Here is a 22327-nt window from a genome sequence, read left to right as displayed (position 1 = left end):
CAGCCAGTCTAGCCAGTCGCTGAGCCCCAGGTTCAGTGAAAGAAGCTGTCTCGAAAAATAGGGTAGATGACCAAATGGAGGACGGTGGCACAAGCCTTTAGTCCCAACACTGGGGAGACAGAGGCAGGCAGATCTCTGTGAGTTCAAGGCCAGTGAGGGCTATTAAGTAAACATGGTGAAGTGTGATAGAAGAAAACACCTGACATTGACCTCTAACCTCCACACACATGATTCAACACACACACACACACACACACACACACACACACACACACACCTGAGAATGCACACACACTTACACACACCTGCGAATACACACACACACACATACACCCCCCTGCAAATGCTTACACATGCACACACACACACACACACACACACACCTGAGAATGCACACACACTTACACACACCTGCGAATACACACACACACACATACACCCCCCTGCAAATGCTTACACATGCACACACACACACACACACACACACATACACACACCAAGCTTAGGCAGAAAGCTTGTGGAAAAGTTGAACACATCCATTGAAGGAGAGAGAAGGAAGTTAGTCTGAGAGCAACGTGGTTGTTCCAAGATGGAGAGATATCATGAGTTTGTTCTGGGGCACAGTTCTGGCCCTGTCCCAGCCCACCTGCCATACTTCTCTGCAGCTCCCATCTCTCTCCTCATGCAGCTGGGCTTCCTGAGCACAAAGCCCAGCCGAGCCATAGAAAGAGGACTCCAGGCTATGCAGACTATGGAGTGGAAGGAGACGTGATATGATCCAAATTTCACCTTTGCCACCTAGTTTGCAACACCAAGCAAATGATTTTCTCTTTCATACCTCAGTTTCTCCTCTGAGTTTATAACTCAACACTTTATAGCATAAGCCTTGAGCATGCCTCGCGCATAGCTGATACTTAAGACTTACCAGATGCGATAGTTTTGGTGATGCTGATGCTAGTGGTGATGTTGATACTGCTGTGCTAGTCATGGCGGTGATGATGGCGCTGGTCCTGATGCTGTTGTTACTGTTGCTGCTGCTGCTGGTGGTATTGATGCTGATGTTGTAGTGATGCTGCTGTTTTTGGTGATAGTGATGATGGTGCTTATGTGAGATAGTCCTATCACAGAAGGACCAGACCCTAGAACTACAAAGACTTGGGATGAGTTTGACCCCATCATTAGTCAGCTGTGACCTTAAGCAAGTCATTCTACATCTCTGAGCCCAGCGTCTTCACATGTGAAACGTAGCATGTTATTCCTGCTATAAAATTAAAGGTGTAGGTCAGTGGTGGCATAACCTGTAATCCAAGAATTCTGGAGGCAGACGCAGGCGGATCTTTGTGAGTTCGAGGCCAGCCTGGTCTACAGAGAGAGTTCCAGGATAGCCAAGGCTACATAGAGAAATCCTGTCTTGGGGGGGAAAGGATGGAAAAAAGAATTAAAGGCAAAGCAGCATGTGGACCTGTCCAGCTCAGACAGCCACTGAAAAAAATCCTGTCTGTAATCATCTCAGTGTGTGAGGGGCTGAGTGTTGGCTCTTTGGATGTGCACAGCTTAGCCTGGTTGGCTGTAGTTGTTACTCTAGCCCCTTTCTCATCTAATCACCATTACCCCAAAGTTACCAGCTGGCATCATGTCCACAAACGGACATACCCTATGCCACCAGATGCAGAACGAGACCAGTGTGGCCTCCCACAGCATCCTGAGTTGGCAGTGTGTGAGCTAAGTCAGAGCTGACATCTACACCAGGCTCCAGTTCCAGATCTGCTCATGAGCAGCAAGCGGCTGAATGAGCAGCTTAATGCCCTCAGTCCAGCCAGAGGATCATGAAAGTCGCCCTGTCAACCAGACACCAGGGAAGCTCGCAAAGGGGAGAGCTGGATAAGGGTCCCCATCAGCCTGTGTGTGGACCCCAAGCTCAGTGGGAATGGATATGACCCTCAGATGGTATAACCGAAGCTTTCTGAGCTGTACAGGCTGGATTATCATCAGTTCCTTCACTGATCCCTGGGGGACATACCCAGGGCAGACTAAATACCATAGCACAGGCATTGAAAATTGAGCTGATGCTGGAATAATGTCACACCAAAGGCCAGGTAGAACTTGTGATCTGAAGCTAATTAGTTTGGTTGTTTAAACACCAACATATTAATAGGGATTAAACAAGACCCAGGGTCTTATAGTATTCAAATATACGTCTTAACAATTCAAAATGGCTTCATTTATAAAGAACCAAGACAACTTGACAGATTCCTAGGAAAACATACAATTGGTGGTGCAGCCATAACACGGTCCAGATGTTGGGATTCCCCCAAGGGCTTCACAGCAGCTATGACAGCCATGAGCCAAGACAGTGGTTCTCAACCTGTGGGTCACGACCCCTTTGGGGTCACATATCAGATCTTTACATCATAATTCATAACAGCAGCAAAATTACAGCAATGAAGTAGCAATGAAAATGATTTTATGGTTGGGGTCACCACCACATGAGAGACTGTATTGGAGGATCGCAGCATTAGGAAGGTTGAGAACCACTGCTCTAAAAAAGTAAGGGCGAACCCTCTTGAGAAGATAAGAATGAACATGTCAGCAACCAACAAAGAAAAGGAACTGAAATAAGATGCTCACCCTGTGAACCCCATGGCAGACAGGAAGTTAGCGAGCTGGAGGCAGGTCAAGAGAAAGTTCCACCCAGATGTGTCTGAGAACCGCCACATCTCCTCCACCAATGGGCTTCATCTTTCAAACCACAACCAGAGTAAACCCTTCCTCCTTCAAGTGGCTTCTTTCAGGAAATTCGTCTCAGCAATGAGCAAAATACCTAATGCCCTGTGGGGAATGTGTGAGTCCTGGGGAGCCCGGAGTAGTTCATCCAGCAAGCCTGTTGTGAGACAGGAAGGCCCTCAGAGGCCAGGCCTTTACCCAAGTCTGCCTCAAACACTACACAAAGCCACCTCAAGTTCAGCATCCAGGGCCAGCCTGTGGGATAGGCCTGTGCTAGAAATCAAGGAGCAACAAAAATCCCTCCACACACCTCTTGTGCCTGCACCCACCTAGAGCTCCTGTGAGTAGGAAAGGCACAGCATGCAGGGCACAGGCCAGTGTCCCTGTCTGGCTTTTCTAGGAAGCCTTTTGCTGTATGAAACAACCCTAGGCTTTGGGAATCAGGAAGCTCAACCCCACAGCTTAGCCACTGTGCCACTGAGAGCAAAACCTTTTCATCTCTTCAGCTCCTATTTTTTACCTATCAAGATACAAGTCCATCTCCAGGGTGGATGAGATGGCTCAGTGGGCAAAGGCGCTCGCTGCCAAGCCTATTGAACCAAGGGTGATTCTCAGGATCTACATGCGAAAAGAAAAGAGTCAGCTCCCAAAAGTTATTCTCCTACTACCATACCCCTTCCCTCAAATAAACAAATAAGTGACCGTAGTAATAGTGAGGGTTGTATAGCTCTTACCAGACACTGCCCCAAGGGAAACCCTTGAGTAATTGATGCAAAAAAGACAAGAAAGGAACATTCTCGATAGAGAAGAAAATGGCAAGTGCAAAGTCCGTGGGGCAGAAGTGAGCTTGTTTTGTTTTCTAAAGAGAGAAAAGGCTAGAATACCAGATCAGAATTAATGAAGGGAGTGGATTATGCAACAAGTCGGGGCTATGGTAAGGAGCGAAGATATGACAATTTATCTAACACCTACTGTGTACCTAAGGCCGCAAGCCCTGGGAACAGATGTGGCTCTGTGAAGCACCGGGGTAAGACAGTGTGTGCGAATGCAAGGACTTTGCACAGAGCAGATGCTCCGTGGGTGTCACTTTCTCGCTTTCCCAGTTTGTAAGTCGACATGAAAACTTCATCTCCGGGTCTCTGTTTCCTCAGCCCCCGGCATCAGAGCAAGGCATGGATGCCTCTGTGGGAGTCAGTCTTGGAGAGGCAGAGGCAAAGGCACCGTTCACCTGGAGCACACTCAGGAGCGAAGGACAGGCAGGGCTGGGGAGATGGCCCAGTGGGTAACCTGGGGACCTGAGTTCTGATCCCTAGAAACACAGAAAGTGGGGTACAGAAAGTGCCGGTACACAGCAGCACACACCAGTAACCTCAACACTGGGCAGATGGACACAGGATCCCTGAGGCTTGCTGGACAGCCAGGGCAGCCAGTCATTGAGCTCCAGGTTCAGTGAAGAACCCTGCCTCAAAAAGTGAGGTACGAGCCGGGCGGTGGTGGCGCACGCCTTTAATCCCAGCACTCAGGAGGCAGAGGCAGGCGGATCTCTGAGTTCGAGGCCAGCCTGGTCTACAAGAGCTAGTTCCAGGACAGGCTCTAGAAACTACAGGGAAACCCTGTCTCGAAAAACCAAACAAAAAAAGTGAGGTACGGCGTACTGAGGAGGACCCCTCACGTCAACCGCTCACTTCCGCGTGTGTGCAAGCTCACGTGTGCATACATCAACAAACAGATGAATGAGAAGCACAGGAACAGGCCGTCCTTCCAGCTCCATCAACAGGCGTCCCACACTGGCCACAGGAGGGACTCAGAGACTTTGTGGCATGTCCTTTAGAATCCTGAGTACCTAGTGGGCCTACACGCTTGTGCCTTGTCCACTGAGCTGGCAGCCAAGATGCCTATCTTGTGTCTGCCGTGGGGTGCACCTCATCCTGTTTAATGCATCGGAGGCTTCCGGAATCTGTAGATGATTCATGGGGGTCCCCTCCAATCTCTGTTTAATTCCACTCTTGAACTTTTGGTGGCCTCTGAGTTAGGAGAGGCAGAACACCTATCGTATGCCTGGACAACCTGGGGCTCAAACGAGACCCCTGTCCTTTGCTACAAGAAGTATTCATAGCTCGACCCAGTGGCTCAGGTTTGAAATTCCAGCTGTACAAGAAAGTAAGGCAAAAGTTAGGAAACTCTTAACTGAGAGGGGCAGAGACTGGATGGACCCACAGTAGTAATAACCAACCTTTATAAAGTGCTTAGTGTCCACCTGGCACTGTCCTGTACACTCCGTAGAACTGTCTCAGTGATCTTCACGGTGACCAGATGAAGTACATGCCACTTGTGCAAAATGCGTGGGACCAAAAGTGTTACAGATTTTTTTAAAAAAAAAAATTCTGATTGTTTGCATATTCATAATGAGCTATTTTGGGGGATGGGACCCAAGTCTAAACGTGAAGTTTATTTATCGTTCATCTATACCTTACACACATAATCTAAAGAGAATCTGCAAATTAAGATTTCATGGTGTGACCTCCTCCACTTATAGCATCATGTCTGGACTGAAGCACTGTGAGAGACTGGATGTTCAAATGCAGGGTGCACACTCTGCTGTTATCACCCCATTTTGCAGGGCTGGGGAGATTCCCAGGAAGTTCAGATAACTTGCTGAAAGGCAAGGTTGTGTATGGCTAAGGGGGGCCTGGCTGATGCAATAGGTCAGCCTCCAGGTGAGGCTCTACGCTTTGCAGCAACAGAAGTTAGCTATTTTTCAGCACCATGGGTCTTGAGGCTCTTTCCACAGGTGGCTTCCATGCTGAGGTGTGACCCAGGCTCCTCCCAGGTTCTGCTATGATCTCAAGTTTTTCTGGCTGTCATTTCCAACCCCTTGATGCAATAGGGACAAGAGATAGGGATAGAACGCCAAAGAGGCACAGGCATTGATTATTATTACATGGGGAGATTTTATGCCAGGACTGGAAGGAATGCAGATCACTGCAGGGGACGCTGGGAAATGTAGTCCAGCTGTGCAGGCCATGGAGCTTGAGGATCACACAGCCTTCTCTTCAGTCAGCAAATAGCAGAGCTATCCTGTGCCTTGCATAGCTTGTCCTGTTTCCTCTCTGGCCCTCCAAGTTCAGGGCCAGAGTCGACTTTGGGGGGCCCATCACTCAATGCCTAGTAGTAACCTGGGATGCCCTGAGCAGCTGTCCAGTTAAACACGCAGTTCGCAGCTGGTTTGACTTAACCCTCCAGCAGATGTCTTGCGATGTCTGAGGCCATTCTTGGCTGTCACAGCCCAGGAAATGCTACAGGTACCTAGTAAAGGCCCAAGACACCGCTAAGCACCCAGTGGCATAAAGCAGCATGGGTAAGGGAAGGTCACAGCACCAGCGGCACTGCTAAAGAGACAGGACTTTCTGAGCTAGAACGGGAGTGTGGCCTCTGACAGAAGTCCAGAAAGGTAGATTGGCAGAGGGAGGGCAGAGCTCAGGGCCACCTGTATATGGGGGCCCAAAGGGGCCACACTGCTATAAAGAAACAGAACCAGAGACACCAGGGCTGGAGAGGTAGACCAGTTAGCAGAGTGTTTGCCATGCTGACTGCTTCCTGAGCAAACAAGGAGCTGATTTCAACTCCCATGAACCCTGGCGGTGGGGAGGGGAAGTGAAGACACATGGATATCTGGGGCTCACTTGGCAAGCTGAGACCAATGAGAGACCGTGCCTCAAAATAAAAGGTGACTGAGGAATAACACCGGAGGTTGACCTCTGGCCTTTACACACATGCACACTTGCACCCCCACACTCATCCACATGCATGCACACACACACACACACACAAGTTACACATACTTTGTAGATGTATGTATATGTGAGCACATATATACATAACTTGTTTATGTAATGTATAACTTATATGTGGTACTATACATTTCTGTGAATTCTGTAAATACACTAGTTATATGTACTAGTAATTTTTACATTTGTTTACTCTGTGTGTTTACATGTGTGCATTGTTCGTGTGTGTGTGTGTGTGTGTGTGTGTGTGTGTGTGTGTGTGTGTTAGCCCATGTGGAGAGATCAGAGAACATCTTGCCGGAATTGGTTCTCTCCTTCCACAGTATGAATCTCGGGAATCAAACTCAGTTTGCCAGCTCAGTGGCAAGTGCCTTTACCCGCTGAGCCGCCTCCCGGCCTCAAAGGAATTTTAACAGAGTGCTACCTTCACTGTATCTTAAAATCACATCTCAGAGTCTCTACCGCATGAAAAGGAAAGTGTGTGGTGGAGATTGTCATCCTTTGAAGTGAGAGGCCTGTAACAGCGTGGGCCTAGCTTAGGAAGACCGAGTTGCCACTCCAAAGACAAGGAGCTGATTTCTTTTTTTTTTTTAAATATTTATTTATTATGTATACAATATTCTGTCTGTGTGCATGTCTGCAGGCCAGAAGAGGGCACCAGACCTCTTTACAGATGGTTGTGAGCCACCATGTGGTTGCCGGGAATTGAACTCAGGACCTTTGGAAGAGCAGGCATTGCTCTTAACCACTGAGCCATCTCTTTGGGTATTTTTATAGGGATTCTAATTCCCAACTTACTGGTGCAAAGGTTCTTAGGCCAGCAGTGGCTGTGGAACCTGGCTGTCCCTGAATCACTTGTAAAGGATTTTAAGCACACAGATGCCCAGCTGGGTACACCTGTAATCCTAGCATTTAGAGGGGAAAGCTAGACTCTGGCTGATTCCAGGACAACCTGAACTACCTACTGAGACACACACATCCCTGTCTCAAAACCCAAGAAAGTATACAAATGCTGGGAATCTGTATCTGTCACATCCCTGGGACGGACTACCAGATGGAGTGTGAATTCTAATTAGTATTAATAATAAAATCCCCAAGTCAGATATGGGGTAGATGCTGAAAGATCAGAGGAGCAGAGCAACCAGCCTCTAGTTCTTACTTCTACAAAATCCTCAAACAGAATGGGTATCCTGTCTCTACAAGTCCCAGCCTGAATGCCGTCTCTATGAAGCCTCAGACTAGATCCTGAGCTCCTGTCTCCTCCCACCTTATATTCCTCTCTCGGCCCAGCCCAGCTGTATCACTTCCTATCTTCCCCTCCCTACTGCTGGGATTAGAGGTATGAGCCACCACTGCTTGGCTCTGTTTCTCTTTTAGACTGATTCTATCTCTTGTAGCCCAGGGTGGCCTTGAACTCACAGAGATCCGTCTGTTGTTCTCTCCAGAGTGCCGGGATTAAAGGCATGCGTCACCAGTGCCTGGCCTCTATGGCTAACTGGTGTGACTAGCTCCACACTCCGATCTTCAGGCCAGCTTTATTTGTTAGATCATAAACAAGATCTCACCATAACTGGAGATTCATCGCATTCCATCCCTGGCACAGAACACCTGAGGGAGAGTGTTTTTTTTTTATTATTATTATTATTTTTTTATTTTTCGAGACAGGGTTTCTCTGTGGCTTTGGAGCCTGTCCTGGAACTAGCTCTTGTAGACCAGGCTGGTCTCGAACTCACAGAGATCCGCCTGCCTCTGCCTCCTGAGTGCTAGGATTAAAGGCGTGCGCCACCACCGCCCGGCTTGAGGGAGAGTGTTTTAAAGAAGAAAAGGTTTGCATTGGGCTGACAGCCTCAGTGGCGTCAGTCAGTGGGCGGTTGGCCCAGTGGCTTTTAGGCCTGTGGTGAGGCAGCACATTGTGCAGGACAGGTGGAGCCGAACCAGGGCGGGGAGGGAGATGGGGAAGAGAGGCAAGAGGGTCTGTTAATGATCGTGATTGTGATGATGATCGTGATGGTAGTGGTGGTGATGGCGGTGGTGGTGATAGTAGGGCTGGTGTGTGTGTGTGTGTGTGTGTGTGTGTGTGTGTGTGCGCTCGCGCGCGTGCACGCACGTGTGCATGCACACACATCAATAAACCTGTGCCAGGACAAACTCTGGGAGGCAGTCCTGCTTTGGTTAGAAGGAAAATGGCCCCCAAGGGGAATGGCACTATTAGGAGGTATGGCCTTGTTGGAGTAGGTGTGGTCCTGTTGGAGGAAATGTGTCTCTGTGGAAGTAGGCTTTGTGGTCTCCTATGCTCAAGCCATGCCCAGTGAGTCAGTTTACTTCCTGTTGCTTTTGGATCAAGATGAAGAATTCTCCAGCACCATGTGTGCCTGCATGCCTCCATCCCCCCAGCTGGCATGCTCCCTGCCATGATGATAATGGACTGAACATCCAAAACCAAACCACACCAAATAAATGCTTTCCTTTGTAAGAGTTGTCATGGTTGTGGTATCTCTTCACAGCAACAGAAGACAATCCTTTCCCTTTTCCCTCTACTGTGGGTTCAGGGACCTACCAAGTGCTCAGACTGGTACAGCATCAAGCATTTTTGCCAGCTGAGCCATCCTGCTGGCTTCTCCAGTGCAGTCCTCCTGCCTGCCTTCTGCATATCAATGATCCCAGCAAGAGAATTTTGTATTCAAGGCCGGCTAGAACTGCTCCTGTATCAAGATCTTTTATTCCCCCACTTAAAAGAGAGGTTATACCCCAATGACCTACTTCTTTCTATGAGGCCCTGCCTCTTGAAGAATCTACCACCTCCCAATAACACCTCAGGGAACCAACTTTTTAGATTTTAAAGACTATTCAGATGCTGTGGTTTGGGGCCCACATTTTGAGAACAAACTGCAGCCCATAGTCTAAATGTAGCCCACTTCTTGCTTTACAAATAAAGTTTTATTGAAACCTAGCCATGTCTATGGCTTCTTTCTCCTTCACCAACATGGTTGAGTCATTTCAGAAGAGACCTTAGGTGGCCCTCAAAGCCTAAAATCTTCACAATCTGATTGTTCATGGAAATAGTGTGTGCACTCTGGCCTGAAATAACACCTCCACATTCTTCCAGGTACCTGCTCACTCCTCCAGGGGAGGAATGACTTACTTGATTGGGAACAGGATGAATTTCTGTGAACACATTCCTGGTTGTCTTGTGGGAGGGAGTAGTGTTAAAGAGACCTACCCATCCTGGGCAGTATTCTCCATAGCCCCTCAGTGAGCCTCTGGTGGGGACTGTTGTGTTCACAGAGGTTTCCTCCAATAAGAGCAGAGAACAGAGTCAGCTGCCGCGTCAGACACGACTGCAAAGCTGTGGCCAATACCTGAGAGAGCAGCTGCAGGGAGGAAGGGGTTTGGGCTCACTGTGTCGGTGAGTTCCATTCCCAGCTTTGTGGCCAAAGAGCTTCTTCCTGGCAGACAGGAAGCAGAGTAACAAGGGAGTTCAAGAAGAGGTCAGGGTGAGAGGCAACTCCAAGGACAACCCCGCAGTGGCCTGCCTCCTCCAACTTAGGCCCCGACTCCTTTTGCCACCTCTCCATAAAGCCACCATATTAAGACTCCATCAAGATTTTAACCTATTGATGACGTCAGAGCCGTCATGATCATCTCTGGAAACACCCTAGGACACACTGAAAACGTGCTTACTACTAAGCTCTTAGATGCCACCAAGAACAGACCATGATGGGTCCCCTTATACAGACCGTGGAAGTCCTCACTTCACCTGCAGCTTGATTCTTCACAGAGCCTGATTCTTGAGAATCACTTGGGGTGCATTTGAAAAACACCTGCAAGAGTCCCCCAAGTCTACACGCCAAGAGAATCTCTCCGAAGCCATGTCGGCTGAGCAAGGAAGATAAAATTAATGTGTCCCTGGAACATCAGGAGGTGTCTTGTGACTAGCCATGTAGACAGTTGGTAGCAAACATTCTCGCCAAAGCCTTGCCAGCCTCTCTGGAACGAATGTGCGGAGATAATCTTCAGCCCAATGTAGAAAAGTTGGAGGTTGGTGTGAAAAAAAGAACATCACTTTATAGTCACACCTTCGGAGGCTTCCAACAGAATGATGTGATTCACACCCAAATCTGAGTGCAGTGTTTTACCTCGTGCATCAGCTTAGCAGACACAGGCTCCACATACTCCACCCAGATGCATAGAGTAGTCCCGCAACCTCAAAGGGCCTTGAAGAGATTTTAATCTTTGTTCCCATTTCTTAAGGAAGGACAAGAGATCTAATTGATAAACCATTTGGGATGATTAGTTTTAACTATCTACTTGGCGAAGCCTACAATCACCTGGGTAGAGTATCCCAGTGAGGTATTGCCTGTGGGCATGGGGAGGGGCAGTATTTTGATTCCAGCAATTGATGTGGGAAGACCCCAGACACACACACACACACACACACACACACACACACACTGTGGGTGGCACCATTCCCTAAGAAGGAATTTCTGAACTATATGAGTAGAGGAAGTGAGCTGAGCCCTGGCATGCACACACTCATTTCTCTTAAGTTGTGATAGGTATATCGGGACACACACATCATAAATCAAGGAGATTCCGTGTGTGTGTGTGTGTGTGTGTGTGTGTGTGTGTGTGTGTGTTGGCCAGAGCTGCACACAGGTGTCCCTACCATACTTTTTGAGACAGGGTCTCTCCCATAACTTGGAACTTGTGGACTGGGTAGAACGGTTGGCAATGAGCCCCAGAGGTCCTCTTGTCTCCAGCTCCCCAGCCCTGGGATTGCAGCTGTGCCCTCCTCTGCGGGGCTCTGGGGATTGAACTCAGGTCCTCAGGCTTGTGTGGCAAGCATTGTGCTGACTGAGTCATCCCCCCAAGACCCACCCTGCATTATATCATACTTTCCATCTTGTTTCTCCCTATGGGGGAGCCAAGGGCAGTGGGGCAGCAGAGACCTTTAACTTTGTGATAAGGAAAGGAAAGTAGTGTTGAGTAGTTTCTGTTCCTGGGGTGTGGACGACCTTGGACACGGAACTTCTAATCCCTTTGAGCTGTGGATTTCCCATCTGCAAAGAGGGGGTGGGGCGGGGCATAAATGGCATCTTCCCCGCAGGGCTGCGGTGTGGATTGAGTGCTTTCTGCGTGCCTGGATGGCAGAAGATCGGTGGTGCTGGTTTCCCGTGACTGGTGTGGTTACTCAGACCGTCCTGATGGCTGCGGGAACGAAACAGGCGAAGGCAAACAGATCTGTGTGAGCAGCTGCTCTGAGTCATGAAGGGAGCCAGGAAAGCTTGTGAAGTCAGGTTGAGATCTCTGGGGGAAGTGCTCTACCGCTGCACTGCGGCCTCAGCCCAGGGAAAGGTCTTGGGAACAGAGAAGTAGCTTCTGAAGGGGCACACGAAACCTGCATCTGCTCACCCATTTCTAAGTGTGGAAACTGAGACCCAGAAAGGGGCTGGATAGAATTCGTATGAGGAAAGGCGTTCATATGTGTGCTCATCCATATGTGTGCTTGTGTGTTTGGAGGCCAGAGTCAACCCTTCAGGACAAAGTCTTTCACCAAGGTCTGGAGTTCGCAAGTTAGGTTGGCCAGTGAGCCTCAGAGACCCACTGGTCTCTATCTCCCCAGAGTCTCAGAGACCCACCCATGTCCATCTCCCCAGCTCTGGGGTTACAAGCACATACCGCCATAGTCAGCTCTTCACAGGGGTTCTTTCCGCTTCAACAGTCTCTTCAATGACTGAGCCTCATCTCCAGCCTCCTGAGGTGACCTGCTGTAGAGACAGCCCTGGAGGAGCGTGCTGACTTCAGGAGTGAGGAGTGCTTGCTGCTGAGGGGATTCTGTAGAAAGTAAAGAGATTGGGAACCCCTCATCGGGGTGTGCAGAACTGACCTGTGCAAAGGTGGAGGGATCAGAAGCACAGATCCTGTGGGTCTCTAAGGTTAACTCGTGAGCATCCTGAAATGCAGGTGCCCTCACCCCCACACCTGTGGGGAGCCGGAAAGGTTGTGCTGTCCAGTATGAGTCTTGTGAACTTCCCTACCCCCAACCCATTCTCCTTGGCTAAGCAGAGGACCACCTCCCCACTTCAGCCCCGTTCTCCTTGACGAAGCAGAAGACCACCTCCCCCCCCCCTTTTTCTTTGTAGTGTTTATCACACCCACATTTGAAGGCATCCAGCTTCCCTTCTAGAACCATCTGTCTCAACAAAGGGAATTAGCAATCAAAAAAGTTTAGCTCCAGCAGGGAAGAACAAACTCATTTTCATATCAAGTACCAACATGGGATGCTGCCGCTTGCCACAACTGGGTCAAGATAGCTAGATTTCGGCCAAGCTCAAAGGAATTTCTAGTTACTTCTCTGGACTTCTGTTTTCCCAGATGTGGAAATGGGTGAATGGATTGAATGGATTCTCTCTCTCTCTCTCTCTCTCTCTCTCTCTCTCTCTCTCTCTGTGTGTGTGTGTGTGTGTGTGTGTGTGTGTGTGTGTGTTACTGAAGGGAGCTGGATTTCAATGTACGGTTTACCGACAGGGACTGAGAGTGGTGTCAGGATGCCTGAGATCATGTGGTTCAAAGGCTCGCTCTGAGCAGCAAAGAATGGGTTCCTAAAGGATTTGGTATAAGGAAAATTTCCCCATACTGCACACTCTTCCCTTTGGACTTTAACTGTGTTTAGAACAAGTCTTTTCCTATGTCCTTTGACTCACAAAGGAGCATTGAGCTTTCTTGTGGACTGAGAGTCATGACTATAGAAAGGAATGACCTCAGAGCAATCTCCTTCACCTCTCTTCAAAGGAGAAAAAGTTGATATTCTCTTCCCCAGAAGCCCTCGTTCTAGCCTACCTGTTTGTATCCTTGTATCTGTCTGATAGTCAAAATCCACTACATTGATTTGTCATGTTTCAGATGGGGAAAATGGGTGCTCCATCTCGTTAGCTCACTTTCTGTTACTACCACAACATACATAAGACTGGGTACATTCTAAAGAAAAGACACACAATTTTGAGAGTCTGAAAGTCCAAGATTGGGTGGCCCCAATTTTTTGTCTCTTATTGAAGATCTCACAGCAGATGGCACCAAGGGGGAATCACATGACAAGATAGGAAGACTTCAGGACTCAGGCTTACTGTTCCATAATGACCTGCTGGCCCTTGCTCAGCCTTGTAAAGGCTCCACCATCTTAACACTGCCACACTGTGGCCCACACCTGAACTTTGTTAGGATGACTCACGTCCAATCCATAGTATCACACAGATTCTAACTGTGTCAAAACAAGTTCCTGGAGAGGGCCTGAGGGTTCCTCCTCATTATCATGGAGTTTGTGACATTTGTCCTGACTGTCTATGGTCTGGGTTACACAGGCTGCTGGGAAACTGATTCTAAATGACAAGGGGAGAGAAGAAAAGTGTGTCTGTCTGTGTGTGTGCTACAGTAATGCATTAACATCTGCTTTCACTTGCATGCCCCGTGACAGCCAGTACAGAATGCCTGCAGGGAGAAGGAACGCGACGATCTAGTTAGGGGTTGCTTTCCTTTGCATCACTTCTGTGGGTGTGGTCACTCACTAGCTGCACGACTTGGTTTTCTAAGCCAAGGATGGAGAAGCAGAGATATCTGACCTGCTGTCTCAGACACCATGCTGGATTCTTTTGTGTTTGCTTATCTGAGACACTGTCTATACTTACCTCAAACTTTGGATCCTCTTTCCCCAGACTCACAGGCTGGGCTACAGGATGCCCCAGTAGGCTACATTCCTTTTCTGAATTTTATGTCCAGTCTTTTTTGTTTTGTCTCACTATGTAGCCTTGGATGTACTGGAACTTACTATGTAGACCAGGCTGGCCTTGAACTGACAGAGACACACCAGCCTCTGCTTTGGGATTAAAAGCGCACACCACCACACCTGGTCTCTAATCTTAATTCTCTGTGCTCTCTAGTGACATAGAACTTAGTGTTGTGGTGATGTCAACTCTAGACTTCTCCCCACACAGCTTTTCCACTCGATGCCATTAGGTTTATTCAACCTCAACTTATGTGTGCGTCTGCAATGGTGCATTTTCTCATAGACTGTCAGGAGCATGTGTGTGTCTGCAATGGTGCCCTTCTCATAGACTGTCAGGAGCATGTGTGCATCTGCAATGGTGCATTTTCCCATAGACTGTCAGGAGCATGTGTGCATCTGCAATGGTGCATTTTCCCATAGACTGTCAGGAGCATGTGTGCATCTGCAATGGTGCATTTTCCCATAGACTGTCAGGAGCATGTGTGCATCTGCAATGGTGCATTTTCCCATAGACTGTCAGGAACATGTGTGCATCTGCAATGGTGCATTTTCCCATAGACTGTCAGGAGCATGTACTTCACTAAGCACTCTGCAGATACCAATGCCTGCCAGTTAATTCAGTTGGCCATAGAGGCGGCCTTCCCATCCCATCCACCGGGACTGAATCACCATGAGAGCCCCCACCTCCCCAGGACGATTCACCAGCCAAGTTACTTTGCAATTTGGGCTGGGAAGCGTAGGCTCTACAGCTTCCGTTTCTTTTCCTTCCCTTCTGGCGATTTAGATGTGAATTCTCTAATAACGGCTGTTTTCTGCTTTCTTCCAACATAATATGTGCTTGTTACATGAAGTTCAAACTCTACAGACTTATGTAACAAGAAAAGTAGGATTTTCCAGAGAAAGGCTCTCTTGACATCTTAGTGAACTGAGTACCTTAGAGATCCCGCCCCCACCCCACCACCTTTTGAATGTGTCTGTCTCATGTCCAGCGATCATGTAGATCCAAGGCATTCTATTACATCAGAGGTTAATTAGTGCTCTCTGCTCTTTGTGCTGGCATCCACAAAGCATGCTCTAAGTTGATGACATCAGTGAACATGAGCTACCAGGGGATGGTGAGGTAATCGAACTCCAGTCTTCACCCTCACACATGCCCTGAATCCCGATGTTGAGGCCTTAGCTTCCAGGGTAATTGTGTCAGGCTGTGGAACTGTGGGAAGGTGGAAGTCATAAGGACAGAGCACTCACGGTTGGGCTTGATGAAGAAGGCCTCAGAGAGCTGGTTTGTCCCTCCCACTGTGTGAGTGCACGGCAAGATGCCATCTCTGAAGAGGACCCTCCCCAGAGACGAAACTTGCTGTGCCTTGTTCTGGTGCTGCCCAGACTTTGGAACTATGAGAAATAAATCCCTGTTGTTTACAAGCCCCCGGGTGATGGCGTTTTGCCACGGCAACCCAAACAAACTAAGATAAATGAGGCAGCACAAGTGCATCATTATGTAAGCAAATGGGGTTGGCCATGTTTCAATAAAACTTTATTTACAAAAGCGGGTGAAGAGCTGCATTTGTCTTAGAAGCTTTCTGTTGTCAACTCGTGCTGTATAAAACATCTTTGTGTGTGTTTATCTATGACTGCTTCTGGAGGTGGTGCTGTGGGACTCATTCTTCGAGCAGATGTGCTGGGTCACAAGTTGCTTTTTATGCTGAACCAACTCCAAAAGTTGAACCAACTCAGTCTTCATTACATTAGAGTATTTAAATTTTTTCTTTCTTCTCCCTCCCTCCCTCTCTCTCTTTCTCTCTTCTCTCTGTGTCTCTGTCTCTGTGTATGAGCTTCTCTCTGTCTCTGTGTCTCTTTTCCCTCTGTGTCTCTGTCTTTATGTCTCTCTATGTCTGTGTCTCTATCTCTCTCTGTGTCTGTGTCTGTGTCTGTGTTTCTGTCTCTCTGTGTATGTGTGTGTGTATGTGTGTATACACATATTCAATTGTATATGGGTATTCCTATGCACGTGAAGACCAGAGGTCAAGGTTGGGTGTCTTCCTCAATACCTCTCTATTTTATTTTCTGAGATAGGATCTCTCTCTGTACCTGGAACTCACCAATTAGGATAGGCCAGGACCAGTGAGCACACAGGATCTGTTTTTGAGGATGCTGTGGATCTAAACTCTGGTCCTCAGCTACATGGGTAAACACTTTACCAAATGAGTTCTCCCCAGCCCAAGACTTCCCTCCTTAAACTCTTTCTCGAGGATATAAAACCTATGCTTTGAGGGATACTAATGTGTGTGACCATTTCTTCACTGGAGTTCTTGAGATGGGGGCTCAGTCTATAGTTTACTCTAGCTTGACACAGGATTTTTCTCCTACTTCAACCTCTCATATGCTGGGGTTGTGGGCATGAGCCACAAGACCATTATTCTTGAGCTTTGCAGAGGCAGAGAAGGTCAGAACATTAGCCTGGAAAGGTCTCCTGATAAGATTTTGTTTTAAACTGAAGTTCACATGGAGGGAACCCTGGCAACCTGTTTTTGTCAGTTAAGATAAAACTGTATGCTCCTTACTAAATATGGTTCAAAAAGGTCTTGATTGTGACCTACTCAAAAATTGTTTGCTGTGCATCACCTTAGCAATGTCTTTACTAAGCCAAGAGTCCATCACTACTGCTGTCCTTCTGTCATTGGGGTTTTCATGTAATGAGGTCCATCTAAGCAACAAAGCTCACTATCAATTGTACAAAAAATATATATGCTCCAATTTCTCCCACAGAGCTGACAGCACCAGACACCCTTGAGCAAGCACTGGGTTTCTCCTGCCCGGATTTAGAAGGTGTTTTGGTTTTCAGATGTTGAATGGTGTTCTTGATCTTTTCACTTTTCTTCTCCCAACCCCCATTTCTGTCATTTGGAATTCTCTATGTGAACCCCACAAGGGAGAATGGAGGTTCACTACAAGCATTCAAGCTTGGTTTGGAGCTGTGGATTTGAGCTGTTTTGCTTGATAATCAGCACCCCTCCTGGGATCTAGCCTGCCTTTGCTTGGCTCATGCTGGGTGAATCTGTGATATTTCCCATTCTGTAGCCTTTCATTTATAACACAGGCACAGCCTGCTTCCCCATTAGTGCGATGGCATGCTTGAACTACCCACACACAGATAAAGAATAAGGCTGAACTTGGCTGTGAAGACAAATCAGCCCAACCATCTCATTAGGTTTGAAAGACATTAATTAAGCTTGCATTGGAATTAACAGAGACTCTTTCTGAGAGACAGAGGATGTGACAAGGGGCAGAAGAAACTACCCTGGCCATTTCTCTCAGGGAACTTCCCTCCGCTGTGAGCAACAGAGGAAGTGCACAATCTCCTTTTTATGAAGTTAATGGACAGAAATTTAAGATCAAAACGACAGTATATCATTTGCCATGTGTTAAGCACGGTGTGCTGAGAGCCCTACACACATTATTTCATCTCCACCATGCTTGAACTTTCAAGATTAACTACAGTGAGAATCCTCTCTACTCAATGAGGGAAGGAATGCACAAGAGACTTTACCTTATGTCATAGATACTTTTCCTGTTTGCTGTGATAAGACGCCCTGACAAAAGCAACCCACAAAAGGAGTTTATTTCGGCTCAGAGTTCTAGTACAGTCCATCATGACAGAAGTCGAGGCAGAAGGAGAGTGAGGGAGCTGACTAGGCTGAGAACCAGGCAAGACACAGCAATCAATATGTTCAGCAAATTTTCTCCTTTTCCATACAATTCAAGACCCAAGCCCAGGGAGTGGTGCCACCCACAGCGGGTGGGTCTTCCCACCTCAATTACTCTAAACAAGATAATCCCCACAGGCACGCCCAGGAGCCAGTCTCCCAGGGTGATTCTAGATCCTTTGAAGTTGACAGCTGAGACTAATAATCACCTTGCTTCAGAGTTCCAAGATTCACCTCAGAATGCCTCCCTTAGTTCAGCTGTAGTTGCTCTCATCTCTGCTGGATTGACCCTCTCTTAGACTCTTGGCCATGTCAAGAGACGTCTGTGGTTGTCACAGCTTGAAGGAAGGATGCTGTTCCTGGCCTCTGGTGGGTAGAGTCCAGAGATGATGCTAAGCCGTCTTCCTATCCCAGACAAGCCTCTACAGTAAAGGATTATTCAGACTACAATGTCAGCAATACTGCTGTTGATATACTCCTGTCTAATCCTTTAAAGCATGAGTCAGTGGGTAAGGATGCTTGCTGTGCACACATGAGGATTTGAATCCAATTCCTCAGCACTCATTAAAGAGCTGAGTGTGGCTGAGTGTGCATGCCTGTAACCCAAGTGCTTTGGAGGAATAGAGACAGGAGGATCACTGCAGCTTCATGGTCGCCAGTCTAGCTCCGAGTTCACTGAGATACCCTTCACAAGGGAATAAGGCAGTCTCCTTCTGGTCTCTGCACAAATATGTGCACTTATAACACACACAAGAAATTCTGGTTTGTCTGCTTAGCTGGACTATGGGGAGAGCTTGCTGTCCCACTGAAACTCTATGCCCATTCATAGAGTTCTGTAGACGACGCGTGAGTCAGTGAAATGTAAGCATATAGTTGCACATTGTGGGTGGCATGGCTATCAAAGAAGGGACAGCCAGTGCAAAAGTTAGTAAGTGGGAACGTGACTGGCTTGGTAAGGGACAACAGGAGCCTCAGCTGGGCTTAGGAGACAATCCCCAGGAGAAGAAGCAATGTCCCCAAAGCAACAAGCCCACGTGTGCTATTATGCTACTACTCAATGTGTGAACTAATGGCCTCTGTTTTGTGCCTATCTCCCCATCCCATTTCCCGTGCTCCTTCCTTCCTCCCTGCCTGCCCTTATCCTTCTGGCTCGCTAGTGTTTGGTCACAACATGAAGAGCAGCAATGACTTCATCGGGAGGATTGTCATCGGCCAGTATTCCTCCGGCCCCTCTGAATCCAACCACTGGAGGCGGATGCTAAACACCCACCGCACTGCCGTGGAACAGTGGCACAGCCTGAGGTCCCGGGCTGAGTGTGACCGTGTGTCTCCTGCCTCCCTGGAGGTGACCTGATTGCCACGGGGAAGACAGCCTTCGTTTGTTAAAAAAGAGAGAGAGAGAAAAATGTGTCACATAAATATTCAACCCACACCTACATATACTTTCACACATGTGCACGTGCATACATAACGCCCTCTCAGCACTGAGAGCAAGCTGACGGCTGATCATGAAATAGCCCCCCTCTTTGAGGGAGGCTTGTGAAGTTTCCGGAAACTCCATTCACGCGTAAAAGCAAGCTGAGTGGGCTCTACTGTGAGACTTATTGGCAGTGCCTGCTCATGTCCATACCCTGTCCCGAAATATCCTTTCAACCTCCGGCCAGAGAAAGGAGGCCTCCCTGAAAACAGCGTGACTCAGTGTAATAAGAGTTTGGCTGGTATGTCGGGGACTTGATCCCCACTTCACAAACACATTTGCCAGGAAACTTCTGAATAGGCCACTGTTTCCTGGGGTCTCCGCACCTGATCCCTTTCTCCAAAGGTGTAAGTATCTTTGTTTTCTCCTTAGTAAATGTGATAAATAGATTAGACTCTTTGAAGAGACTGGGGGTGACAAAAGACAGTAACTCCATGTCCCGGAGCCAGGCTCACCTGCTTTGTCCTTGTGTTAGCTTATTCCTGGAATTCCCTGTGGGTATGTGTGTATGTTTGTGTGTGCCCTCACAGGTGAGCACATGTGTGCCTACTCACCCTGTTAGACAGCAAGGTGGTGACTAGAGCCTCCATCCTCACAGCTTCCTTATCCCTGCCTTTTATCCGGTGCGAGTTTACCCCATGTCCTCCCATCCCTCAGAGACCCAACCTCGGGTAGTGTCCCTTCAATAGGGTGATGATAGAGCAAAGGTTATATTTCCTGACAGAATCATGGTGGTTATGACACATCAGGGGTCTGGCACATGGACTGATAATGGTGCCACATCCCTCACCGTGACCTCTGCCCTCAATCAGATTCCAGTGATCCTCCGTGTTTGTGTGTGCACCACAGTCATGTCTCGTGCGCTAAGGCTTTAGTGTAGTTAGAATAGATTCTTCCCTCGTGGGATGCTTCTGTATCTTTCTCCACAGCGTATCGTCCTCCATGATGGGGAATTATTTGTTGAAATTAAAGATTATTTATTTGTGCCATACATCGGAGTTATCTGTTTTGTTCACGACATAGAAGATGGGAGGAGGTTTGGCTGCTAGTTCATAATTAGCCAATCCGGCCAGAGGCAAGAGGTGGCTCAGTGAACTACTTGCTGGCGGATCACCAGCACCCACATAGGAAGACAGGCCCAACAAAGAGTAACTGTAATCCTAGTATGGAGTATGGTCCATGTGTGTGTGCGTATGTGTATGTGTTTTATGACAAGACTTTTCTTGGGGAGATGCAGTACACACGTCTAACTCACCCCAGAAAAGAAGTCCACAACAGACTAAAGTACAGATCACACCGAAGTCCAGCTTGGAGAAGCAACGAGTTTTATTGGGGTTACTGACAGGAGCAGGAACAACTCAAATACAGCTGAATCACCAAAGCCCGCCCCAGCATGGGTGACAGCTCACACAAGCTGGCAACTTGGAGCACACTGCTCAGCCTTCAGGCAGCTGCACTGGCTTCTGCTTCTTCCAGACAGCTGGTCTGTCTTAGAGGCTTCTCTGCACTTTGGCTGTCTTGAGAGATTCTCAACTCTTTTTTGTTTACTCTTCAGAGTGAGGGGCTAGGGAATCTGGTCTGTTTCAGGGACAAACTTCCCAGCAGGATGGGATGTTTCAGTCTGGGAGGAAGCTACTGCACTACTGTGTGTGTGTGTGTGTGTGTGTGTGTGTGTGTGTATGTGTGTGTAACCAAGTGAATCCATGGGGCTCACTGGCTAGCCAGTTTAGTCAGTCAGTGAATTCTTAACCCAGTGGGAGACTATTTCAAAACATAATATAGAAGTGATAAGTATGATACTCACTGTTGACCTCTGACCTCTACATACCTACATACTAGCATAAACACAGAAATACCTACAACACACACACATACTCCCAACTACTCAGAGCAGCGATGTCTATCTTGGTAACAAATTTTTATTTGGTAAAATTCTAGCTCGGACCCAGCAGAGATGGCTTGGCTCACTGTACCTAGGACCTAAGCTGGAATTCTTAAGGGCTAGGGCACGGAACCTTCTAAAGACTTTTTCCTCCTGTGTTTGGTGCTTGGTGCTGGCTGACAGCTGAGTGTAGTTGGAGACTACTCGTTCATTTCACATAGAAACTGTATTAATTACATCACTGCTCGGCCAATCAGCTTAAGCATATTGATAGCTAGCTCTTATACCTTAAATAACACATTTCTATTATTTTATATTTTACCACAAGGATCATGGTTTAATGGTGCCAGCGCGCAGGTGTCTTTCTCCTCCGATGGCTACATGGCATCTCTCTGACTCTGCCTGCTCACTATATCTTTTTCAGCCTGGCTATATTCTATTAGGCCATTGGCTGAAAGCGGCTTCTTTATTAACCAATGGCAATAAAATATATTCATAGCATACAGAGGGGAATCAGTTGAGGACTTGTTCCCCATCCTTGGAGGCCTTGGCACAGGATGTCTCCATGAGGGGCTAGCTTGGGCTTCCTCACAGCATGGTAGTGGATGTGATAGTTTGAATATGAAATGTTTCCAAAGTGTTGAATGCTTGATCCCAAGCTAATGACACCACACACTTCTGCCTCTGTAGCGTTCTACCCAAAGGCTGAGCCAAGCCATCAGAGATAGGAGCCTCTGAAACCGTGAGATAAGTCATTCCTCCCCTAAGACACTTGTCAGAGTATTTTAACACAACAATGGGAAAAATAACATTACAGAGGGAGAACGGCAGAAATGATTCTCTATGACTTTTGAGGACAGGGCATAAGAAGGACATGTTTGCTGGGTGGTGGTGGTGCACAACACTCAGGAAACAAAGGCAGGCAGATCTCTGAGTTCAAGGCCAACCTGTTCTAAAAGAGCAAGTTCCAGG

At 47.8% G+C, this 22327-nt stretch overlaps 1 protein-coding gene across 1 annotated transcript in view; it reads left to right on the top strand.

Annotated features, from left to right (window-relative positions):
• The window catches only part of Syt17 (synaptotagmin 17), a 68378-nt gene extending 48087 nt beyond the window's left edge, over window positions 1–20291 (top strand). Inside the window, exon 8 of the mRNA XM_038342980.1 lies at window positions 19154–20291. Within this exon, the coding sequence (XP_038198908.1) occupies window positions 19154–19350 (197 nt within the window). The 3' untranslated portion in view covers window positions 19351–20291. The remainder of the gene's footprint in view (window positions 1–19153) is intronic.
• The last annotated feature ends 2036 nt before the right edge of the window (window positions 20292–22327 follow it).

This window comes from Arvicola amphibius, chromosome 1 (genome assembly GCF_903992535.2).
Source record: "Arvicola amphibius chromosome 1, mArvAmp1.2, whole genome shotgun sequence".
NCBI lineage: Eukaryota > Metazoa > Chordata > Mammalia > Rodentia > Cricetidae > Arvicola > Arvicola amphibius.
The sequence above is the reverse complement of the archived record's forward strand: the minus strand, read 5'-3'. Positions and strand labels throughout refer to the sequence as shown.